At 38.8% G+C, this 25,363-nt stretch overlaps 1 protein-coding gene across 1 annotated transcript in view; it reads left to right on the plus strand.

Moving 5' to 3' along the window:
• Positions 1-8,210, plus strand: part of RAD51AP1 (RAD51 associated protein 1) — a 9,096-nt gene extending 886 nt beyond the window's left edge. The window contains exons 2-9 of the mRNA XM_009288534.1: positions 605-654; positions 2,022-2,163; positions 2,974-3,083; positions 3,434-3,508; positions 4,161-4,313; positions 5,459-5,614; positions 6,514-6,660; positions 7,547-8,210. Coding sequence (XP_009286809.1) covers positions 605-654; positions 2,022-2,163; positions 2,974-3,083; positions 3,434-3,508; positions 4,161-4,313; positions 5,459-5,614; positions 6,514-6,660; positions 7,547-7,674 — 961 coding nt within the window. The 3' untranslated portion in view covers positions 7,675-8,210. The remainder of the gene's footprint in view (positions 1-604; positions 655-2,021; positions 2,164-2,973; positions 3,084-3,433; positions 3,509-4,160; positions 4,314-5,458; positions 5,615-6,513; positions 6,661-7,546) is intronic.
• Positions 8,211-25,363: the final 17,153 nt, after the last annotated feature.

Consider the following 25,363-nt stretch of genomic DNA (forward strand, 5'->3'; position numbering starts at 1 on the left):
GCCCTGCGCCTCCAGACCGAGCTGCTCCGTGGCCTGCTGTAGCGCGGGGCTTCAGGACGGGCCTGCGCCGTTTCCCTCCCTGCTGGGAGGAGGCGCGGGGCTCCTCCGCGGGGCGGGTAGCGGGGGCGTCCGTGTCCCGCGAACGGCAGCCCCGGCGGGTGGCGTCCCTCGGGTGGATCCCTGGCTGAGGGGTGGGCTTGAAAGTGCTGCCTGTGCCCCCTCTGGGTAGGGTAACACCTGCACCGACGGCAGTGTCACATGGGAAACAGCCTAGGAGGTGCACGGAAAACACGTTTCAAGTGCCTAAAAGGTGACCCAGGAGATAGATAATTTCAGTTGCACGGTAGCACCTCTGAGGCGGTGTGTGCATAAGGAGAATACAGTGCTCCCACGATGACGACAACGAAGAGCACCGTTATTTTAAGATTTAAAAAAATCTAGAAGCTATTCCTGATAACCATATTGTATACAGTAGCCCTGGTTATACATACATTTGAACACGTGTTGCTTTTTTCTTGTAAAACATGACTTACCCAAAAGTCAAGTGTTAGCAAGTCAAGGTGCTCAATCTGAAAGGATTAATAGTGTATGTTTTTTTCCACAGGAACAAGAAAATTGTTGATTATTCTCAGTTTGGGGATTTGGAAGATGATGGTAAGTGGTGTGTTCTTGTATGTAACAGAAATGCCAAACACTAATGTCAGCACCCAAAACATCATCAGAGTGTCTTTAATACATTAGTTCATTGAGAAGGCTGTTAACTGTTTTCACTGGAAGTGATCTGGGCACACTGTTAATTATCCTAATTCAACAAGAATATGATGGCTGCAAGCCAGACTATAACAACAGTATGTCAGGAAACTGCTGAGTACATTGTGTCTTGTTGCAGGAAAATCTTTTTCTCCCCCTGCCTCAGTTTTTGGTGGTAATTGGTTGCGCCATGCCCTCCTGATTATCAGTTCACAGGATTGTAAATCAGAATATAAAGGAGGTGTGAATCTGTACATAGATCGAATGTTTCTCCTGCAGCTCTGTATCTGATGGGTTTTGGGTAAGGACGTAGCAGTCGAATTTTGATTTCCATTGATAAGAAAAATAGATTGCAGGCTATTTGTTTTCACGACAGTCCTCCTTTACTTCTAAGCTCTTGTGGGCATTATGCATTTTTCTTACAGAATTTGTTTGCTTTCATGTTTGGTTTTTTTTTCCATGCTGTTTGCAGGATACAGGGAACAGTTTGGATTGGTGGTAAGGGGAGGGCAAAAGTAAATAATGTTGAAGGTCTCATGTGAATCATATGGATTAATGCAGATTCTTAGTTTAAATGTGGTGCATGACTTTTCTTAGTTTATAAGTGACCACTTGTAATATTAAAGAAAAGTGTAAATTCTAAGAAACGTTAGTGATCTTATCTGAGGTTTTTCGTCATTTAGAGAATACTGAAGATTATTATTTTTTTCCTTATTTGGCACCGTGACCTGCAATGTCTTCAGTTGGAAGAAAAACAGTTTTCATGCCTTCTAGTTTTCTTTGAAAATTGGGGAAATGCATTGTATTTGGTGAGAGGCAATATGAAAATGGTAGAAAAAGGGGAGCAGCCTGCATTTTTTTAAGAATGGAGTCATTAAAGGGAACACTTCCCAAAATGCCAAGAACTCAAAACTGTTTAATGACAGCGATGACTATTATAATTGATTGCTGTTCAGCATATCAAAAGGTGAACTTCTAGTTATTGAAAATCTGGTAACACATTGGACATTGAAGCTTTCTTGCCTTATTGGTAATAAAAATTGAAATCATTACCTCTTGAATAAAAGCATACGCAAAAGAGGTGTTGTTAAATTTTCATTTAAAATACATTTAAGAATAGCATAGTTATAGCTGTTGTGTTCTTTAAAAACAATTCATTTCACAAAGGTTATCTTCAGTATATTTTCAGTATGTGATGAAATTAAGTTGAATGACTTCTATTGGCCATATGTAGGAAAATTCATTAAGGCTTGTTGCTGTTTCCTAAACAGATGAAGACTTTTCATGTATAGCTGCACCTTCAAGCAAAAAATCCAGAACACAGCTCAAGGAACCAAAGAAGGAGAAAAAAGAGAAGCAAAAAAAGCCACACAAAGAATTGACTCCGTCACAAAAGCAGACACCTAGTAAAAGGTAAGAAATGTTGAAATGTGGTCAGCTCTGTGTAAGGCTGGATTTCAAGAACAGTATTTGTTTTTTCTTTTTTTTTCCCCTGGCATTTTTAGCAGCTGAGAACAAACAACTAACATATTAGTGTGATAAAGATTTTCAGCTTTATTGGTATAGTTGCAAATCAGGGATAATGTGATTATGTGTAGAGTCAGGAAAACCTGCCTGAGTTCGGTAGTGAGCTGTGTCTATTTTGTTACAGCTCTAAAAAACCCCAGCAAGTGTGGCCTGCATAGGCGCAGAAACAGGTTTGCATGTCTGATCTTGTCTTGACATCTCTACAGTACAAAATAACTGTAACAATTCTGAGTTAATGAGGACTCCTAAAGCTGAGAAATACAAAGACGAATTTGACTCCTTAAAAAAGAACATATTGAAAGCTTGATAGAAAATACCAAGTCAATGTCAATGAAAAAAGAAACGTGATTATTTTGGTGGTCGAGTTGTGTATGAATATTACATTTCAGTGTGGTATTTCAAGCAAATGTAATCACCTTTTTCTGTGATAATACCAGTTATTAGTTCATATATATATACACCCACACACAATGTTTTGCAGTCATAATACTTTTAAGTGTAGCGTACTTTAAATATTAATGTGTACTTTGTCTAAATCTTTTCAGGAAGTAATATTTACAATATGATCTGCTATAAGTATGTATTGAAATATTGATCTCCTTACAAGTATTTGAATTTTAAAAAGTTCAGTGAGTCAGAAGTAGATCTATAACACTCATGTCATTGTTTTATTATTTAGCATATTTTTTTTTCCAGGATATCCTTGGATGACAAACTTTATCAAAGAGATTTGGAAGTCGCCTTAGCCTTATCTGTCAAAGAAAAACCTGCAAATATCCTTGAGGTGCAAAATTCAGAAGAACAAGGTTATTTTACAGCTCAATGCAACACTCTTTATTTACATGTAGTGAATTTGAACATGACTTAATTTATTTTACAGTGAAATAGGTTGAAAGTCATGTTTTATTTCAAGATGTCATGATAAGAAAATGAAAATTTCTAGGTAGTGCCTGTCTTCTTATGTTCTTGTGTTTTTTCTATGAGAAAAATTACTCTTCTCTAAGATCTTCCAAACATATAGTTTGATTAGAGACAGATAAAAATGTTAGCTGTTTTCATTTCTTAATATCTTGACTTTTTATAATGTGGTTTTTGTATACTAATATTTTATATATTATTGTTTGTTTATTTGTTTGTTTTCTGGATCCTAAAACAGGTAAGAATATTGAATCAGAAAATGTACACAGGAGACCCCTTTTTTCCAACTGCAGTGTAGACAGTGAACTTTTAGGTAAGTTGTTCTCATACTCTATCTTTTCAGAAATAGCATTTCAAGATACATTTAAGTAGCTTCTCTCTTTGTTTCCATTGGTTTCTGTTTTTCACTTACGTGGAAAAAAGAGTCTTTATCTTAAATAAACATTGAAGGATGCATTAATTTTTTCATTAAAAGTTTGGTCCAGTCTTAAAATGGGAAAAACTGTGGACTGCTGAATGAGATTGTTACAGATCACTAAAAGTTAGTTGGAAAAAGCAACAGACGTGATGTCTTTAGATGCTGAGTTTACTTCTTCAAGAAGCTACACTTACCCTCAACTCCTTAAAGGGTCCATAATGCCTAAGCATCAAGTAAATGTGACCAAAACATTTGCTGTGCCATTGGAAACTTCTTCATTTTTCCAGTTTTATTTTTGGTCTTCTGTCCTTTCGTTAATTTGATTACAGATAAATATTGATAACTTTCACAACCAGAAAGTACAGTTTGGTCAGTTAAAAGCGTAGAATGAGAATCACATGAAAACAAGCGCCGATGATATGCTTCTGTATAGTATACTTAAGAATCACAAAAATGAATTCTGGGGACTCAAATACCTGCTTCTTTTTGAGAAGGAGAACAGTTTTACCGTGAATTTGAATTAATTAGACCACCTTCCGTTTTCTAGGTCTCAATCAGGTTATGGATGATGACGTACCTAGGGGTGACTGTAGGCAAAGGACAGCAGCATCTAAAGTTCCAGCACATCAGAAGAAGTTGCTGACCGTTGACAGTGATGAGGGAGAGCATGCTACTGACTCTGAGCCAGAGTCTGTACCCAGTACATTCCTCTCTAGAAAAACCCTCTCCTTAGGTGTGCTTTGAATGTGATGCCTTACAGTTAGTTTATATTGTCGGTGAAATGCGTGCTGCTTCTGCTGTATATTCCCTCCCCCTCCCTTACTGAAGCATTATCTTTTAATACTAGTGGCATCTCAGTTGCACTTTGACACTAAATCTAAACATTGGAGCTTATTCATACACATTCCCCAAACTGGCAAAAATGATACTTCTTCTCTGCATTTGCTGCAGTGTGTCAGAACAAATTTATTTTACCCTTTTTGTCCAGGAAAGTTTTGTCTCTTTAAAGAGCCTGTGTTCTTTTTTCCAGTTGCTCTCTGCAGTTCGCATCAAAACAGCAGCTCTGGAGTAGTCAGGTGTTGGTGCTTGCAGTATTGGGTTTTTTTAAGCTTATTTAAAAAAATAAGTAGCCTCCCTTCTTTCCTTCCTCCAGTCCTGGACTCTTAGCAAACCATGCTGCACCCGACTGGAGGTCAGCCTAGCCTCACACTCTGCCTCTGATAGCAGCCTAGTATGGATGCCTGCAGAGTATGATGCACATCTCTCTCTCATTCCCCAATGGTTAACGTGTCTGTATCCATTCTTTTATTCCTTACCGCAAGGTTTATTGGAAAATATTTCTAGAATTGTCAGTGAAATAAAATATCAGGGGAATAATCCAGATATTCCTGTTGATAGAGAACTATTTTTAATATTGGCTAATGTTTGGGGTTTTTTAATAATAAATCTATAAAATCTTTCTTACAGCTGAAATGGGACATAATGTTTTCCCATTTTTAATACTCATGACTAAGAATATGTAAAAATCAGAAGCCCTGCCAAATAATTTTAACTTTTTCATCTTGCACACGTGGAATATTGGTAATTCTGCTGCTAAAATCATTATTGTATGCAGTTTATACCAGGGCATTGAATTATTAAAGTACAGAGCAAGAATTCTGTAAATACAGAATGTTTTACGGGGGCTATTTCTTTCTCAGTTCAGCATATAAATACGTGCGAATTTATTTTACTATATCCTAAAGATATCCTGATTCTTTATATCCAAAATGTGATTAGAAGGCCGTGGAGTAATAGTAAACTGTATTTCCTGTGAAGAGATGACATGCCTTTTCCTTGCTGTAGGTGAGGAGTCAGAAGAAGATTCAGATTATAGTGAAGATGATGATGAAGACTTTGCTATGGGAAAGAAGAAAGCCAAAGGAAATAAAAAGAAAACCAAACAAAAGATGCCAGCTGTAAGAGAGCAGAAAACTCCCAAATCCAAGATTAATACTACAGGTCAGTTTGTACTATGAATTTGAAATAGACTTCTTTATAATAAAAATTCCTTTTATTTTCACTGAAGGAATAGATAAATTTGGCTGACAGACTGACTGCAGGGTTATGATGAAAATGACTATATGCAGAGTAAAGGAAGGAGGGTAGAAAAAAATCCTGAAAGAAAAAACGCCTTATAGTAAACTAACACTCCTTACAATAAAAGCAGACAAAAGTGAATAGCCAAAGTTCATTTCTTTTTATATAACTATATCTAGCTTTTAAGAAAAGGTTAAATTACAATGAGTGATCTGAGGATTTTTTTTTTTTTTTAATTATAATCTTGGAGCCTCCTCTTGCAGTTGCATTTATGAATTTTTAATTCAAGGATAGCTAAACAATGCTAGTTCTACTAACCGCTTGGCAAAAAATATTAAATATGCATGCCCTTCAGTGTTAATTGTTCACTGTGTTGCTAACACAATTTACTTTAAATAGCTTAAGAAAATTCTTATCATGGTGTTAATCTTGTGTCTGACTCGGTAATGTGTTTTAGTTTCAGGCCTGAGTTTACAACATGTAATTTAGTAATTTAGTTTAAAATCAGTTTTAGTTATGACAAGGGAAGGTTTGCTTTGTGTAGCTGACAGAAGACTCTTCCCTCTTAGAAATTCGGTATCTGTCAGGTCTTCAACAAGAAATTGTTACACTGCTTGTTTTCAGACCAGGATTGAAATTCCAGAGTATAACAGGACTGACTGTATAAATATGTACTGTTAAAGATGTGACAATCTAATAATATCCTCTTTATTTCACTCAATGTGGAGAGTCGTGCTGTACCATGATTATCATCTAATGCAGTGTGATGATTCCTCTGCTGAAGAGTATCTTTCTAAGGTCGCTTTTATTTTCCAACTAAGTACCACCTGTAGTTTCTCCTTCACGGATAACAGAACAAAAATCTGAGCCAACACAAAAGGTGATGTCCAGTTCTTCAGAACCGGTTGGGAGGCCTTTACATACATCAAGTCCTGTAACAGACAAGAAGCCTAAATGGATACCACCAGGTACCTGTAAGATTGTAACTATAAACAGATACATTAGTTGACTTAAGTTTTTAGCACTCTCTCCTAAAAGCAAACAAACAAATAAACAGTATTTCAGAAAAATTACTACCCTCTTATAATGAAAGGTATTCTTTTGACCTTAGATTGGAGAAAAAAAAAAAACAAAAAAAAAGAAAGAAAAGCACGCTCTCTGCTTCTTTTCCTCTTACAGAATTAACCTTAACTCCTTTATGTGGGGAGGATAATAAAATATTTTCCAGAGTGTGGATCAAATCTTAATCAAGAGATTGTCTTGTGGCCATTTCTCTCTTATTAAGAGCTTTCTTTATCTCTGGTACGTGCTGCGTTATCATCTATTCCAAACAAATAATATTAGAAAAATGTTGGAGTGTTTTAACTGCTCTAGTGAAGCAAGTGCTTAGAAGCTTTATTTTCTTAAGGTGTTTGAGCATGCTGCTGCTGACTCCTGCCTCTTTCTTTGATTTTCCTTCATATTTACTCTTCTTTTCTGTACACGTTTCCTTTTATTTGGCTCCTTTCTCTCAAGCCTCCTTTTCCCACTTGGAATTGTGTTCAGTTGCGTGAGCACCTGAAAATGCACAGTAGACAGGGAACAGTTTTTGTGTGCTTGTCCAGTGTTGCTCCAGTGTGCTGCTGGTTAATTAAAACCGTGCACCATACCTGCTGCGTTGGCTCCCAAACAAATTGATTCCCGGTGAGTATGCTGATTTTCATGTGCTTCTGTGGTATGTTGTTCAGTCCTTTTTGCAATATCTTTAGAATACTTTTTTTTATTCTGCTATGAAAAGACAATAGTCATACGATTTATTATTTTTTTCCCCTCTAAACTTCTTACACCTTCTTTTTGTTTTAAAATTATTTTCAGCTGCATCAGGAAGCAGTAATAACTCTATGAAATATGTTTCGGTTAAGTCACCTACTCAGTGTCTTAGACTCGGCCTCTCCAGACTAGCAAGAGTCAGACCGCTGCATCCCAGTGCTACCAGCAGTTAAGTGGTCAGTGACAAGGTGTCACATGGAGGAAAAGACTTTGGAAAGTGTTTTGCTTATAAATAGAGGGTGGGCAGCAAAAGCTTCATGGCATCGTCCATTTTGGAGGACTGTTGTTTGTGTACGTGCCTAATACTATAATGAGTTTTTATTCTGCAAAATGCTAGGCATCCTTAAGTGCTACTGAATAATAATATTATTTAATCAAGGTGACACCTGGGTCACCAGCTCTTTTATGTATTATACTCAGAGATGTGGGTTTCTGATAATTTTAATTCTCTGCTATCTAAACTCTTGGCATTAAAATAGTTTAGACAGCACTGTGTCAGTTATAGCATTTGATATCTCGAATGGATTCTTATCACAAGTGAAAGTCACAGTTTAAAAAATATTTCTTGGAAGAGTGAAGTTACCACTTTCCACCCCTTCTTGGAAAGTTTGTTAACACTCTCTCAAAATCTGTTAACGTTTGCATATCTTATATGTGGATTTTAATGAATTTTGATGTATTGTAAATGTTTTTTAGAATGTTGTAATTTTTAAAAAATGAAAATAAAATATATAGTCTAATTAATCATATTAATTGACTTTATTAATTTTGAAAATCACTTCTAAATTTTTGGCTACAGTCCGGCAAATATTTTTGCATGTGCATACTCTTATTGGAAGTCAACAGCATTAGCCAGGCTCAGACGGCGAGGATTTTGCTTTGAGCTCCTTGGTCTTTGTTGAAGACTGTGGTACCATGCATAGTTAGGGGATTTTGTAAAGTGTTGAAGTGGTAGTTACTGGGTAATGAGACGGAGCTTTCAAACTTACTAGTCCACAAAGAAAATTATTTCCTATCTAAGCAAGTTGACTGTGTCAGATGAGACGGCAGATGCATTTCTCCTTGTGTCATTTAAGGGATCTGGTCATGACTGAGTGAATTGCATTAACAAAGGAATATGTAGCCCTATTCAGAGTAATTACACAGACAAAAGCACGGTGCTGCCTAAAGTAAAACTATGACAAATTGCTTTTTAACTGTATAGTACTTACATTATTAAAACAAGATACTAATAAATGCATATTTATTTAAAAACAATATGCATATTGCCTTATGGAAGGAATGAGAAGAAATCTGTGGATGAAGATCTGTTTCTCAGAAATGGGCATTGTGACATATAATCTCGCTTCATCCACGTTTTGGATGCCTGACTCCTGGCATGGAGTCACATAGCCCTGAGTGAAGTGTGGTCCAGTGAGCTGGGCTAAGTGAGTTTAGGAGGGGAGGCACGTGCCTGCTGTGTGTCTGACTCGTTCGTGAGTTGTCTTAGCTTGCTAAAACAGCACATCAAAAGAATAGAAGTTTGCAGCAGGTTGCCACTGATGAGCTTGAAACTGCTTCCAAACAAGGGCGAAGCAGGAGTACCCACAGGAGGAAAGGTAGGCATCCAAGAATAATGCTTGTGACAACTAGTATGTAATATGTACGTTATGTTATTCCTCTCCTTGATTCCCTTTCTTTGTGCTGACTTAGGTAGCCCCTTTCTGAGGTGTACGGTGGATAAGCGGCTGCAGCGAAGCGGGAAGCACAGAGAGCCTTGGGCCCCGGGGTGGTTCGTTGCAGCATCCCGATCGATTGCCCCCCATTCATGCTTCAGTCCTGTCCTTTCCACTGGGAGTGGTCACGCAAAAGAACAGCTATGTGGTCCCTCGCTGCATCGCGGTCACCAGGTCTCTTCCTATTGGAATTAAACTGTCATGAATTGTTTTGCTTTTAGTTTTTTTTTCAGGGATAAATACGGATTTCATGTAGTTGCACGTTTTCTTGCTACAGGGAAATTTATGTAACAATGCAAAGTATTTTCTCAATGTGATGCTTCAGGAAGATGTACAGCTGTTAGATTTAGTAACCCACTTTTTCCCCCACTCTCCTTTCATCCCATTTTTTCTTTCTCCACAAAACATACATTTGAGATTTGTGTTCCTCTGGTTTCAATCTTGGCATCTTTCAAAAATTACATAGTTTGCAGTCTGTCACCTGTCCTTGAGCCCGTCCTTAAGTTTGTATGGGTTTCTAGTTCATGAGGATTTTCCAGTATTTCTCTACTTTTTTTTTTCCTGAGTGAAAATTCCACATAGGCAATTAAAAAAAAAAGTCTTTGAAAGGGAAGTAGTAAATGTTCTTGACTGTATGTTTCAAAGCTACTCTGTACCTGGTCTGAAGAAAACAGGTCTTGCTGGTAGGTGGAGATCATTTTTGTAAAAGATGACTTATTTTGTGTCCTAGGTTATTAAAGGACATGGTCAAAAGCAGCCAAATTGATTTAGGGGCTGTAATTGTTACAGTAATTATTTTTTCTGTTAGTAGCAGAGAGGCTGTCTGTGTTATTCCAGCTGCTTTCAACCTTGGAAAATTAATTTTTTGCTGAAAATAACACTTACAGTTCCCTCATTGCTCTAAATTTTAAACAACGCTACATAGAATTGTCCGTGCATCATTTCTCCGGTAGTTGCACAATGGTATGACATGAAATGCATTTTGATTTCAATTTGTAAAGCAATCAGACAGTGTGTTGGTTTGCATGTCAGAGTTTACAGTTTTCACATACTTGCTGTTTTAGAGCTGTATCTGTATTAATAAAAAAGTAAGAACAAGATTGTTAAAGAAGAGATCGCTATTTGTAGATGTAAACTTTGCTGCCAACGCCCTCAAAGTCACGACTGTGAGTAGATACCATGTCTGATCTAGAGATCACCTCTTGCTTCAGAACAGCAGACGGTTTTTCCAGCGTTGATTGCGACTCCGGATATTCCTAGAGATGGAACCAACTGCACGGTTGTTGAAAGCTGCCTTTGCACGGCTGTGTGAGCGGTTTGTTTGCTATGCCCACGGGGGCACAGGTTAGTCATACAGAACAGGGCTGCATCACAAAAACACTCCGCAGAATTCCCCCAGCCTGAAGACACCGTGCTCCAAGACTGATACATAGGCTTGGTCTGAAACAAGCTTAAAAAAAACCCCTTGAAAATGGCTAAAATTTAGGGACACAGCAGCGTGAAATTGCTTCAAATATTCTTAAAGCAGATTTGCGTACCTCCAGACATTCAGTGTCATCAGTGCATCTCTCACTTCCTATTCTCTTTGGGGGTACTGATAATGCCACAAAGAGAGAGGAGTAAATCGCCAGACAAACAAGACCAGCAGAAACCTACAAAACAAAAGTTGAAGTTAAGTACTGCGGATTGGTGGGATAAGTCTGTGTGTCTGGGGACGCCTGCGGCACCTCTTCACTCTCTGTGCCACAGAGTCTCTGTTTTAGACAATGGTGATTGACTGGGCATTTCACGGAAGACATGTCTCTGCGCTAAGATCCGTGAATGACAGCTTGGCAATTAACATTGATGCTTCGCCACAGCAACTCTTAAGAACTGCTGGTTTAACAGTACCTTTTAATGCATTAAGGTTTAGACTTTAGATTTGATATTCCTAATAATAAATGCAGAGCATTATTTAAAGGACAATGTTCAAATAGGACACAAAGCAAGAGCAGGGCTCGGCCTTCCTGATTTGGTTGGACACAGGGCTTCAGAAGATGCTGAACAGACCTGCAGCAGATGTGTATTTGGAACCTCCAGCATCAGAATGAACAGAGTAGAACAGAACTGAATAGAATATTTCAGCTGGAAGGGACCTACAATGATCATCTGGTCCAACTGCCTGACCACTTCAGGGCTGACCAAAAGCTAACGCGTGTTGTTAAGGGCATTGTCCAAATCCCTCTTAAACACTGACAGGGATGGGGCATCGACCACCTCTCTAGGAAGCCTGTCCCAGGGTTTGACCACCCTCTCGGTAAAGAAATGTTTCCTAATGTCAAGTCTGAACCTCCCCTGGCGCAGCTTTGATCCATTCCCACGTGGCCTGGCACTGGATCCCAGGGAGAAGAGATCAGCACCTCCCTCTCCACTTCCCCTCCTCAGGAAGATGTAGAGAGCAATGAGGTCGCCCCTCAGCCTCCTTCTCTCCAAACTAGACAAACCCAGAGTCCTTGGCTGCTCCTCACAGGACATGCCTTCCAGCCCTTTCACCAGCTTTGTTGCCCTCCTCTGGACGCATTCAAGGACCTTCACATCCTTCTTAAATTGTAGGGCCCAGAACTGCACACCGTATTCAAGGTGAGGCCACACCAACGCTGAATACAATGCAACTGTTGACCCTGCTGTCACCTAGCATGCCCAGGTCCCTTTCTGCAGGGCTGCTCTCCAGCCACTTCTCTCGCGATTTATACTTGTGCCCGGCGTTACTCCATCCCAGGTGCAGAATCCGGCATTTGTTCTTGCTAAGTTTCATGCCATGGATGATTGCCCAATGCTCCAATCTATCCAGATCCCTCTGCAAGGCCTTTTGTCACATTCAAGAGAACGAAAACCAAGCTCTTGGATCCAGCTTCCTCATCACTGTTCACTGACTCTTATCCACGCTCAAGAGCTCCATGCATAGTCTGCATTTGTAGTCTGTAGAAAAGTCGCATTTATTTTCTGTGGGTGTTTTGTTCACTAATGAGATTTGAAAGTGTGCTAAGGAAATCGGTGCCGTATTTATGAAGCCTGGATTTTGCACTGATTTTGAATTCCTCTGTGGTGGTCAGAGAACAGCTGAGATAACGTGGTCACAGATGATGTTTTCTATGGTGTTGAAATATCGCAGTGGGGTAAAGGAGTTAGAGATTTTGGTTTGGAAGAATAAGTACTCTTCCGCAAAATAGGGTTTTATTAGTGTTATGAATATGATTTTTCTTCATCCTGGTTTTCTAGTCTCCGTACAAAGGTAAATAATTTCATGACATAAACAACAAATATTAGGAAAAATATAAATTAAACAAAAGTCATTGTATACAGTTATAATTGAAGGTGTTGGGGATAGATAAATAATTGGTTGTAGTGACTGATGAGTTGTAAATTAGTGGAATAGATTATATAATGTGCGAGTAATCTTTGTGATAAAAGCTGGTGTTTAGTGTTTGAGGTGCTTATTATAAAGTACTTACCTACTTACTCGTAAGTTCTTGAAAATAATTTGTTTAGGCTTTGTTTCTGTGCTCAGACTCAGGCCTGCGCTGAATTCCAACAAAAGATATCTAAGAACTTGTGACAGAAACTACCTGTAAAATTTCCTTTCCTGGGAATTAGACAGAGTAAGTGAGGAAGAGGTTCTGAGCAGTTCATATCCCCAGCGTGGAGGCAGGATCCATTGATCCTGCCCTGACCGAGGCTTGTCTAAATCTTCTCTGAGAGGGGTGGAGAGTCCCCAGCTTCCTCAGGTGATCTGTTCCAGAACTTGAGTCTAGCAGAGCACACTGTTAGAAAGCTTTTCAGTAGTGATAATGGGAGGAGATCTTTGAATTTTTCATGTAGCCTGTAGGCTTGTTACACTCTTCTACATCTGCGGGTATAAGCTGATCTCTTCAGACTTGTTAGAGCTGGAGTCTAATCAAAGTCTAATGCTGACATGTCACGTTGTTTGAATCTCTCTATGCAGTGTAATTCTTCCTCATCCTCAAAATGTTGTTAACAAACTCATGGATATTGTCTTAGTACAGTTTTATCAGTTTGAGTTTTTCCTTGTGTTTCTGGTAACACGTCTGGGAAGCAGCATGTGAAAAGATCAAAATTTTGCAGCTGAGAAATTAATGGAGCTTAACTGACCAGCAATTCTTAGTGAGCAATCGCTTCCATTCTTTAGCATTATCTTGTAGAAAATGGTATGTGCAGAAGATGATATGTGTCATATCTCTATGAAATATGAAAAATCATTAGCGACCACTAAATATGTAGTCAAATACACATGCTGCTAACCATTGTCCTTAATCCGTGCCTTTGCAAAGCATTCCATTAATGGCTGCACTGATTTTTTGCTTGCAGATTGGTTGTCTATTTGCTCTTGGTATATTATCAATCATCTTACCATCATAAGACAAAAATCACTATTTCAACTTTCATTATTTCTGAAAAAAAATAAATTTACTTTTGATGCAGAAGCTCTCAGCTTGTGAATAATTTATTATATGATTCAAAATGTCTGAAACCCAGCCCTCATTCTCCTGGTCTGTATTGGTTATTCTCAGATATTCTGTTAATGTGAAATTCTGTATCTTTGGTGTAGCTAAATAATAATAAAGGTATAACTTAATGCTTACTCAGAGCCATGGGATTTAATAAGGGAAACAAACCTTTTCCCATTATTTTTGTGATAGGAACAAGAATGCCCAAATGCCATTTCCTGAGATCAATTGCATCAGGAATTCCATGCAACTCTGTGGGCTGGTCTTCCCTAAACTGCTCTTTAATTTTTGACAGAGGGATTGGGTGTAATTTACAAGATGCACTATCCCTAGGCAGATAGTGTCATCTGTCTTTCATGTTTGATCACTTCTGTTGTCTCAACTTTGTTTTACCCAACAGACTAATAACGTGTCGGTGCAAACCACAAAGATGAAAAATCAATGTTACCACTTCCTCTGATCCTCTGTGCAGAAACCAGCTCTTTGCATTTTAAAACAGTTTGTCCTGCTACTTCAAAGAATTATTGGTCTGTCTCCACTCATGTGTGGCATCATTCTCTTGAGAGGAAGCCAAAAAGCTGTGAAAAAAACCAGATCTTATTTGCATTAAGACTGTTTCTGCTGTGCTGAATCTTTCAGTCCTCACACACCCAATATTCACGATGCTTGTGGACATTTTAAACAAAGACTTCGAGTATGCATTGTTCCCATACATTTGGGATATTGAAAATCTGAAATGTCATTTTCTTACATTTTGGGTTTTTTCCCCACTGTTTGTTTTTTATTTTAATTGCTTTTCAATATAACTCTAATCTCTAAAAAGGTAAAGATTAGTTTTCCCTAGCCTTGACTGAATAAGAGCACGGAAGGACTTAAAGCTTGACTAATTGGCATTGTGTGTAAAAGACAGAATCTACATGTTCCTTAGTGTATTTAAGCTTCTCTCTATTTAATGCTCAGGCATCTCAATTCCTCTCACCAAATTCTTTTTCATAATTACAGTCCTTGGGGCCAAGGCAATCATATTTATGGTGTCATTAAAAATTATAAGACTCTGACAAACAAAGAAATCATCTGACATATGAGACAATAGAACTGATCAAACACGAAAGACAGATGATATTTATCTGCTTGGAGATAGACCATCTTCTAAAGTAGAGCCAAAGATGACCGATTATCTTTCTGTTTCCCTCCTTGAACAGATGAGAGATCCTACTTGGGTATTTCATGTTTTTTTACTTCCAGTAAATCTGTGTAAATCTTGCTTTCATTCTCTTAACTTTGCAGGATTCATTAAACTGAAGGATTCTTAAGAGTTATAATCAGGTAGTTGTTTTAGAAATACCTTGCGAACCCCATCTCAGCAGAAACGTTAGAAGATAGATGCACATTTAGAATGCAAACAGAAGCTTGTAACTCTGTAGGAAATCAACATTGGAGGGCAGTACATTAAGTTATTATTCCAGTACAGTAGAGCTATATGGTTAATGTTTGTATTTGCAAAGTGTATGCATATCAAAGAGTTGGATGACGTATGTGAGCACCAGAGAATGTAAATAGAAATAATGCACTACAATGAAATTAGGAAAAAAGATAAGAACAGACAATGAGACTATTAGGTGGTAGTTGCCAGCGTAGTTAGCTGTTCCTCAGGTCTGCTGTAGATTTTTCGACTGTATGTAGTATTTTGGCAGAGGGCAAAATAAGAATGAAGACATTCAGACATCTATACTGTACTTGCATCAGCAGTGACTGGTGTTTCTCAGTTATCAACAGCCCAGCATTTGATTATCCAGTGACAGTGAGTCTTAGAATTCTAAGTGAGATTCGACTCTAATTCCTATAGAAAAAAAATACACACTGATTTGAGGATAAACTTTTGAGGATAAATCTTTTCTGTATTTGATGTCTATGATTCTTTGAACACAAGTGTTTTACAAAAAAATGCAATTATCACTTAATAAATAAAATATTACATTACATTACAGTACTAGTGCCCTAACATATCTTGCAGCTTTAAACACCTAGTATGTTTTGCCAAACAGGAAAAAAACCCCCAGAAGGTATTCTAACTATCTAACTATTTTCCAACTCTCTCTATTGAATCTAAACTATCTAGTATAGAAAAACAAATGGAAATTTAAAATGCATTAATCTTCTTAGCTTTTGTCAAAGTATATCAACCACACAGTTTTACTCTAATACATAGCTTTTACTCTAATTCATAGATGAAGTGAGTAATGATGTTAGTAGGTATTTCCTGCATTATTTCGTTCAGTTATAAGCTTTAATGTATAGTTCTTTTCCAGATGTTTGCTATAATTTTTCTCAAGCATTTTTACCTACCGCTACCTGGGTAAAAATCATATTGATGTAGTTTGTGAGTGCGGTAGTGCTTCCCTGTATTGAAATTAGGTAGCAATTGGCAGCTATTGTCCAGGGCCAGATGGTGTGTAATCACTCAAATCCTCCTTCATTCTCTGTGCTCCTTTCATAAAGGCCAGCTGCAATTATGCACTTGTACTTGAAGCAGCGCAGGGAAATCTGTCTTTCTGTGCCTTAAGACAAACCTCCCTCTAAGGAGTCTGAGAGGACCAAGGCCCCTACAGCGGCAGGGTAGACCATGTCTTAGCTGGGCTTGCTCCTTTCCCCTTACACATTTGATTGCTCTCTCAAGAAGACACTTCTCCTGATTTTGCCCGTGTAGGATGTTCAGAAGAGCATAGCAGGTGGCTCCCACCCTCCTTCACAGCCTGGCACCCCGTGTTCTTCAGTGCATTGCGCCTCCAGCCTCCTCTGTGACACGGCAGACGTATTCTTGACGACCTTCTACCGTCGTTGCCCAAAGATTGTCCAAAGTTTTAAAAGATGTGTTGATCTGTCTCCTTGATGACTGAAGGAGGCCCAGAGGTCTATTGACTGGGGGAACTGCTAACTGTGGGTTCCCTGTGTGAAAACAAAAAGTGATAGTAATAATACAAGATTCTCGAATAATCCTCTCTTCTCCTCCAAAATTGATATTTTTTTCTAACTCAGGGTTGCACGAATGATAGAAAAATAAAGCCGTTGCTCTACACAATCATTTCTGTATTTAAACCTATGCTAGTAAGCGAGCCATGCTGTGCCACATGTGTTACACGTCTTGGATTATTATAAAGGGGATTGGAAGGATTGTATTTTGCTGGAGGACCATGAGCGAGTTGCATCCATATGCAACATGGGGCAAGTAGTCTATTTTTTTCTTCTAAATGTCAATGAAAGTGAGGGAATCAGTCATTGAGAGACTTGCGGAGGTAGCAATAGAATAAGAATGAGAGAAAAATTCAAAATGACATCTTTTTTGTATTAAATGTTTGTTCGAATCAAATTGACATAAGGGACAACTTCTATACATCAGTAGTTTCACAGGTGTCTTAAAACACTCAGACTGCAGAATAGCTGCCTTGCTCTTACTTGAACTCAAGTAATCACAGTACTCCCGATGTTGTCAATTCACTCTCAATAAGAAGTCATTAAATGTGGAATTCATGGCTGATTTCATGATATTGTGATCTCTTTTGGGTGCTATGTGTGATTTTCACTTTTGCTGGATTAGTCAAGTCCTGATTAATTATTCAAATTCTGATGATGTTGATTCTCAGCAATAAAAATAATCTCTACTTGAGTGTTGACAATTATTCTTTTAATTATCATTAGCATTTTGGCATAGATTTTGATCTGTTATTTTGGTGCTACCAGGGAAAATCAGTAATCCAATGAACTGACTGCTGGAAATATTAATGCTTGTGTGGACCTTCCTATTGAATAGCTAAGCTTTATGGAATATAAAAGGAAGAAAACATAAGAAACTAGAAGCTAAACAAGTTCCTGCTATATATAACGTGCTGTACAGTCATTTCAAAATTAAGTAAGAATGAAGATTGTTAACACTGCCTCAGCTAATGTATGCTGGGTTTCCCAGCTCTACAGAGCAGGGACACAACCTTTTAATTTCTTCCAAATGTAATCACAAGAGGGATAGCATTTCAGTGTTTAATAAAAATCCATTTTAAAATAATAAAGTGGTCAAAGTTTTTAAGTTGACACAGAATTCATGGCTAAGAATTATTCACAAGCTATAAGACAGTCTCTCTCTCTCTCTTTTCCTCCTGACATCTATCCTTCTCACCTGGTATGGCTGCCTTTGAGTTAGGAGTTGAAAATATTAATTATTCTACTTCTAGAAGTCCCAGAAAAAGAGGCCACAGCTTGCTGAGATATTTCTGTGCTCCCAGTTTAAATGCCAGACAGTAATGGCAGTGTGAAAGCACCACAGAGATGCTACCAACAGGGTACTTCCATCAGCATGGCAAGGCAGCAGAAGCTGACAACCGCTGCCAAAAAGAGGCACTCAAATACCTCCCTGACCCTGATCACTTGTCCTTAACCACAGGGAACGTTTCTGCCACCGTATGGTGAGTTGGAAGAGGACTGATGCAGGTTAACACTAAGCTGAGTTTGCTTTGCTGGTTTAATTTTAACCTGAGTTATTTTTTGATCCAATTTATTGTAGGACTTCGTGAACATTTGTGCTGGCATGAAGAAGGGGACAGCTGAGGATTAAGAATGAATAGCAAAGGGAGGAGCAGACTTCTCCCCCCTCCCCAGCCCCCTTTTAGCAACAGTGCTGGTTTAAAATGCTCATGAAACTACGGCGCTCTTCTCTGCCCTGCTGTAGTCTGTCTCGGTATGCGTGAAGAGACACCTTGGACATCTCCTTGTTGGTCTCAATTGTTCTCAGTCTTGAAGAGACACCTTGGACATTTCCTTGTTGGTCTCAATTGTTCTCAGTCTGGACCTATCCAGACTGCTGTTAATAATTCTAAATATTAGTTTAGTGTATGAAAGCGTAATGTTTTTTGAAATGTGTGTTAATTAAACCCATGGTGGGGGAGAGCAGACAACAGCAATGTTGGATATATGCAGTTTCTTCTGTATTTGGCATTTTATCTGTGATAACACGTCCCAGTAGGAACAGATGTGGTATGTGAGGGATATCTGCCAATTACCTACATTTTACCCTCTCAGAATATGACACTGAATTTCAACCAACTTAATTCAGGAAATTCACTCTTAACGATAGCAACATGGTTTAAGTCACCAGCTCCAAAACTTCGAAGTTTGCTTCAAAGCCAACTGAAATTGTGATCAGTCTTGATTTCAGGAGGCTTTTGGTCAGGTCTTTTGAGGATAACGCCCAGTAATAACAACGACTGTCAAATTATTATTTTTTTTTTTTTTATAATTTCCTGGTGACCTTGGAAAAGCCCAGCACAATTCACTGAATGGAGCAATTCTGAGCTGACCTATGGTGGATACCCTGGGAAGAACTTAAAGGAAGGCATCATTGTGTTCTCACTGCTTGGCATGTAGAGACTTACTTTTACCTGTAATCTTTTGCACTTGGTTGCTTTTTTTTAAGAAGGTAGATAATTTCTCCTGGCATGGGGGGCTATCTCTGTTTAAGAGGGAGCCAAGATAATGAGGGAGTTGCCTTTTAGGGTGGCTGAGCCACATTCTCTTCAATGTAGAAGAATCTGGTTGAGCATTAAATGTCTTTGTTTAATTAAGTTATGGCAAGAGTACACAAGGGCTTTTGACACTGAAGGCTGCCTTAGTCTCAAATGTAGCAAGACAATAGAATTATAGTAATTTAAGGGGCAGAGTTTCTCACATCTTGCACTGGTGTCCAAATAGTACTGTTAAAATGCCTTACTCGAAGACTCAAAGTCATTTTGCTTTCCCCATTTTCCATTTATAGTGACAATTCATGCTTGGTTATGGTTGGTCATAAGATTCCAAACTTTAAAAATGAACAAATTTGGTAATCATCTTTCTTTTCCCAGACCCCTATTTCAGTCCAGTAAGCTGGAGGGCTCCAAAGGAAATGCTTATATTCTGAAATCTTTTAAGCTGTTTTTGAAATATAGTAAAATACTAGAACCTCATCTGTAGAAATTCTACTAAAATTCATCACATTCACTGCCTCCAGTCTACAGTTTACTTGATTATGGGTTACTCTGGCTTTAACAAATCTTGGAATATTGCTTGTTAAAAGTTATAACTTTTTCAGGAAATGGAAGATAAGATGGAAATCATAATGATAGTTTTATATAATCTGTAACCATTAGAGTTTTAAAATTCTACTTGTCCTTGACCACCTCAGCATTCATTGAATTTAGTCATATCTTACATCAAAGGCATTAATTTTCTGCAGGACATGATGTATGCTAAAGCTCTGTGTCTTCGTATATGAAGACCTAGCAGGTTCATCATAATAATTTTAATAATATCTAGTTCTTTTGTGGTGGTTTTAGGTAGAACTCAAATCCCCTGTAAAAGATGTTCTCTTTGGCTGTGTTCACATGGCTGTGCAGAAGTAACCACGAAGCCACCGCCAGCCTGCAAGCTTTGGAGAAGCAGGCCAGCTGGTATGCTTGAGAGAAAGATCCTTAAGTGAACACTTCTGAGCTCATTTTCCTGCCACATGGATGGGTCTTAGCGCTCTTGTGCCTTGCCTGGCTGCCCCCACCCGTTCCATCTGCCCTTCTGACAGATCCCTGCAGCCAGCGCTGGGCAGACACGACGGCCCAAAGCCTTTTCTAGGAAGGTTGAACTGTGTCCATAAAGCTGGCTGAATTTAGGCTACCTGCAAAGGAACTGTAAATGTGAAGTGGAGAGCTGCCAAAGTTCCTGGGAACATTTAAATCAGCACGATACAGATATAGCACTGAATAGTTTTGAAACCATCATTTAAAGAAAAATCATGGTCTGTATAGGATATGTTTTCCACCTATGTGGTTGTATATAGAAAGTCTGATTCTCCTCATTCATCGCCTTTGTGCACTGTATCTTCATTAGTCCAGGTGAGGTTGTAATAAACAATAAGTGATATATATACACACAAAGAGTGTATATTCTCTGCTGAACTGCATACACTTTGGAGCATGAGTGAGCTCGTCTCCGCTGAGATCAGCTCCCACTGCCCCTTTTTTCATTTGCTTTGATTCATCCTTCTTGCCAAAGAAATTTGGAGGCAGATTTTTCCGGCTGCTCCTGAAAGAGTGGGGAAGTATGTTATTGAAGTGATGTGAAGCATTCTGTCCTCCACACATCACAGCCAGCCTGTTCCTAAGCAGGAGCTGTGCCTGACTCCCAAATTTTGATCCGCATCATTCCTGAGACATGTTACTCAGCACATACTGCAGTAGCTCCTCTGTACACTCTTGATGGTTTCCATGCATGTCCCTGTAAGGAAAAAAGGATTTATGAGCAAATTTTGGTTTTGTTAACATGTGATATGATTTACTACTCTTCTGATGATATTATTTTACAGTCTGTAGTTGAACATGCAGGGCGTGTCTTTGACACAGGGTAAGAAAATGAGTGTTACTGTCCAAAGTGTGAGACAAGGCTGTGGTAACACCAGTAAAAAGACAGGTCAGCACAACCTTTGTGTGTATAGTAAGCAGTGATATCACAATATTACAGTCACAGAACTGTTTAGGTTGGAAGGCACCTCTTGAGATCATCTACTTCAACGCCAATTATTCTCTGTACAATAATAGGTAATGGTTAAGGAAATAGTTCTCCTTTGAAATCTCCCTAATATTCTGTGTATCTATAATGCACATGAAGAGAGTATTATTAAAATATTTTTCCCAAATAATAGGAAAGTTCCTTTTTTAAATACATATTTCTCCTGAAATGCCACTGGGGCATGATTTCTAACACATTCCTCCTCTCCAAAGAGAAATCTTTTATTTAAATTAACGGTAGCAATGCACATGTACCAGGTGTGGACTTTTTGGCACATCTCTGATACAGTGATATTCACGTATTAAAATTCAGCATGTGTACTGAGATTGTGTCAGCACCTGGATCTAACAAAGGCTGTAAGCACTCACCTTTGAAGTACATACAACCGCTTGCATACTTCAAATTAACTATGTGCTGAGATATCTTACTGGGTCTGTGCCTCAGACTGCTAATTAATTCATGCCTCATGCCCACAGAGGTGTTGCCTTAACCACATGTTATTCAAGTCATAGTTGACCGCTCAGTTTAATAACAGCACGGGAAATGTAGACTGCAGTCTGAATCCCAGGGGTTTCCCGTGGTGTCCAGGCACTGAGAAATATCTCTCTAGGCCAGTGGTTGCCAGCTGATAAGGCACATCAACATCAGAGGTGAATCAAGGAGGTCCGCCAGGCTTGCTCCCTTGGCCTCTTGGCCACACAGTGCTGCCAGGAGCTGTTAACACCCCGAGGAGGCTGCAGCGGGGATGGTAGTGCTGCTAGTATGGGAGGCAGCTCAGACCCTTCTCATGTCTTGTGCCCCTTCCTCCTCATACTACAGCACTTCGGTACCTCTGGCTGCAGCCGTAGCGCTGTGCCTCTACGGAGGCTCAGTGCTGCTGCAGGTCTGGGGAAGGAGGTGGACATGGACTCCTAAATGAGGCACTGGATGAGAGCGGGAGGAAGTGACAGCAGTGAACCACTGCACTCAGCATGCACCTGCATTTCTGATATGCCTAAAAGTGCCTACAGCATTTCTGAAAATTGGGTTTTGGCCACTGGAACCTTTGTAGCTAATTGTAGATACCTTGCAATAGCTAGAAGTAGATACCAGCAGCAGACAGTCCAGCCTCCCTAAATAAGGTCCCTGGGCTTCACGTACAGCCCTTGCAGGAAGGCAGAACCATTCAAAATACCCAGAGGGAATCGCCCAGAGCTAGTAAAAAGCAAAATGTAGGCAGAGGGACGTGCCTGGAAGTTGCATCCTGCCTTTACATAGTTCCACCTAATCATTAGATCTGTTTTTATTCCTAATCAAAAATATATGGATAGGACTGTCTTTATTTTTTAGTAGGAGCCATGTAATTGCAATTGTGATGACTAAGTGAAGTAAGGTTTGGAGAGAGAGGTGATTTCTTTCATCAGCCTAATTCAAAATGTTGGAAAGACACAGACTTAATTCTTTTTTTGTTATTGTTCCTGTTGTTTTTTTCTTCTGTTTAATCTGGGTTCTGTTTTCTGATAACAATTGACAGTTCATCTGCAGAGCCAAAGTTTGTTCCTGTACTTATTCACCCATTCAGATTATATTTGCCATGTACTTTTTCTATTAAATGGTTCACTGGCAACCATGATGCAGTTTCCCAGAAAAACTGTGGCCATCTATTTTGTTGACTGGTACTTGATTTCTCTCAGTTTAGGAGTCATAAAAAGTTATGAAGTTTCATGTTTTCAGGTGATTGCATATACAGCTACCTTTTTTTTTTTTATTCAGTTATCTGCTTTACTTACATTTTGCATTCAGAATCGAACTGTCCAGTTTTGAAAATGTTTTCTCTTTTTCTTAAATTGTCTCTTCTTCCAAGATTCTTCCCAGGTTACCTACTATCAACCTCTGCTATTCAGCTGCAAAAGCCTGTGATTGCCTCTTGGTGTGTAACACTTCACTGTTCTGCAGTGATCTTATCCTCTTCCTCCTCTTCTACCTTCCCGTTGGCTATGACCACTGGTGTCAGCTTTACGTAAGACCACATTTTGTGGGTTAGTCCCTGCCTAACACTGTTAAGTGTCATTAACAGCACAAAGTTGTCCTGACACCTGACTGATAACTCCAGTCAAACAATGCATACATTAACCAAAAGAGATTCATCAAATAAAAACTCCTCAAGGAAGCCCAAACCTGGGCAGCAAAAAAATGTAATTCATTACATGCATCTATATTGATTAGTATGCATTAATTTGCTTTGTAATTTTCGTATTTAGGCTTGTTGTGTATAGCAAAGAGTTTTGCTTCATACAGGTAGCTGCAAGAATCAGAGGTGTAGTGAAGCAGTGTGCAAGCACAGAGGAGGGTGTTGAACTGTTATATGTACTGTTTTAATAAACCAATTATTTTATTTTACTTCAGCAGTCTGTATGAAGAAATGAAGTGATTCTCATGACAATTAGAAGAGACGTGGCCTATGATTAGCAACAGGTCTCTAGAAACTTCTAGGAAAATACAACAGTAAATTAATTGCAAGACCGACATGAAAATATTAGTGTCAGGTAAATGGGAAAAGTACGGGAAGACACATAATGTCAGTGGCATTCTTGCTTGATTAGGCCTGGGGTCTGTTCAGCAGAGAGGCAGGAGATATCCGCTGTAAGGTGGGCAAATATTTAAGCACTGAAGTAGATGCTGCAATGGCAGAGAGCACTGTGAGTTTTAATTTCCAGGAAGGTGGTTCAGCTGTCAAGGGTCTGGGATGTGCCTGACCGGGAGATCCACACTGGGAAACGGGGAGATCTGCAGTGTGCCCCGCTCGGACTCCCACTTGTGGTACATACCCATTCAGTTTTCCACAAGTACAGATCAAATTATGTCCTTGCAGGAGGTACAAGTTAAATTTACACACAGGCTCAGGACCTCTTAATACCTGTTATTTTCCAAATGTCAATAATATTTGCTCTAGCAGTATACTGATGTCAAGTCACTGCCATGCACTGGCACTTGTTGAGCTCTAAAAGGAGCTGGTGCAGATTCATATAGCTGTCTCTCCTCTCCTCCCAAATCAATTTAACTTTTTCAAGTATGTGGAAACAGAGTCAATTTGCCCCCTCCCGACACCTCCAAATTAATTTGGCGGGTATCGTAACCTACACTAAAATGATCAGCGTTATTTGGCACCTTTTGATTGTCAGGTTCATAAGTATTGTGTTTGTGAAAACTAGGGGAGTCATGACAGGTTTCTCAACGCTTGAATGAAAGTCACGTTTCCCTTGTTGACTTGCTCAGTTCATAGTGACTGTGGGTCAGGATCTGGGAATGATCCACTAGACTTCACAAAAAACTTATTTGATTTCATACAGTTCCTCCATTTTCCATCACTTTCCTTGTCTCCTTTCAAGCTCTAACACTTCACTGATGTGAATTGGAGCAGGATATGAAGGCAAAGCCAGAATTTGTTCATTATGGACTTTACAGTGCAAGTCCTTCCATTTATTATTTTTATTGCTGTATCTCATGCCGTGTGGAACAAACTCTTTGCTGATTCTCTGAAATCTTTCTCAAGCTTTGAGATTCTACTTGTCTTGTAAGAAAAGTTATGGTCTTCAGATTTTATTGTTTGTTTCTTTGGTTTTTTTTTTAATTAAAACAGTTTTGGGTTTTGACTTCTTGGCATTTATGTTTTATCATCCAATTGCCTTTTTTCTCAACCTTCTCTTTCCTTCCCTCCCATTTTTTTTTTTCAAACTTCCAAAGGAAATAAAAATTGAATAAGGAGAGAGTATAATTTCAATGTCTCTGTGGTCCTGAATCTTTTTTTGCATGAAAACATTCTGAAATAAGGATCAAATAATATTAGTGTTTGTAAAAATATTTTTTAACGTTAAAAATATAAGAAATTTAACTGGTATTAATTTCAGTCTTTTCCAAAAAACAGATTTGGAGATTTCTTTTCTCTTTTTATTCCAAACCCACTATGGCTTTATTGTCATAAGGCTTGTGTTGCTCTTCTGCTTTTTAAAAATCTTTCTTTCACTTTGACAAAGATTTTGTCTGCATTTTTCTGCTGTTTATGAAACATGAATTGCTTTATCATT

The sequence above is a fragment of the Aptenodytes forsteri genome, unplaced genomic scaffold, assembly GCF_000699145.1.
Source record: "Aptenodytes forsteri isolate BGI_AS27 unplaced genomic scaffold, ASM69914v1 Scaffold73, whole genome shotgun sequence".
In the NCBI taxonomy this organism is placed as follows: Eukaryota; Metazoa; Chordata; class Aves; order Sphenisciformes; family Spheniscidae; genus Aptenodytes; species Aptenodytes forsteri.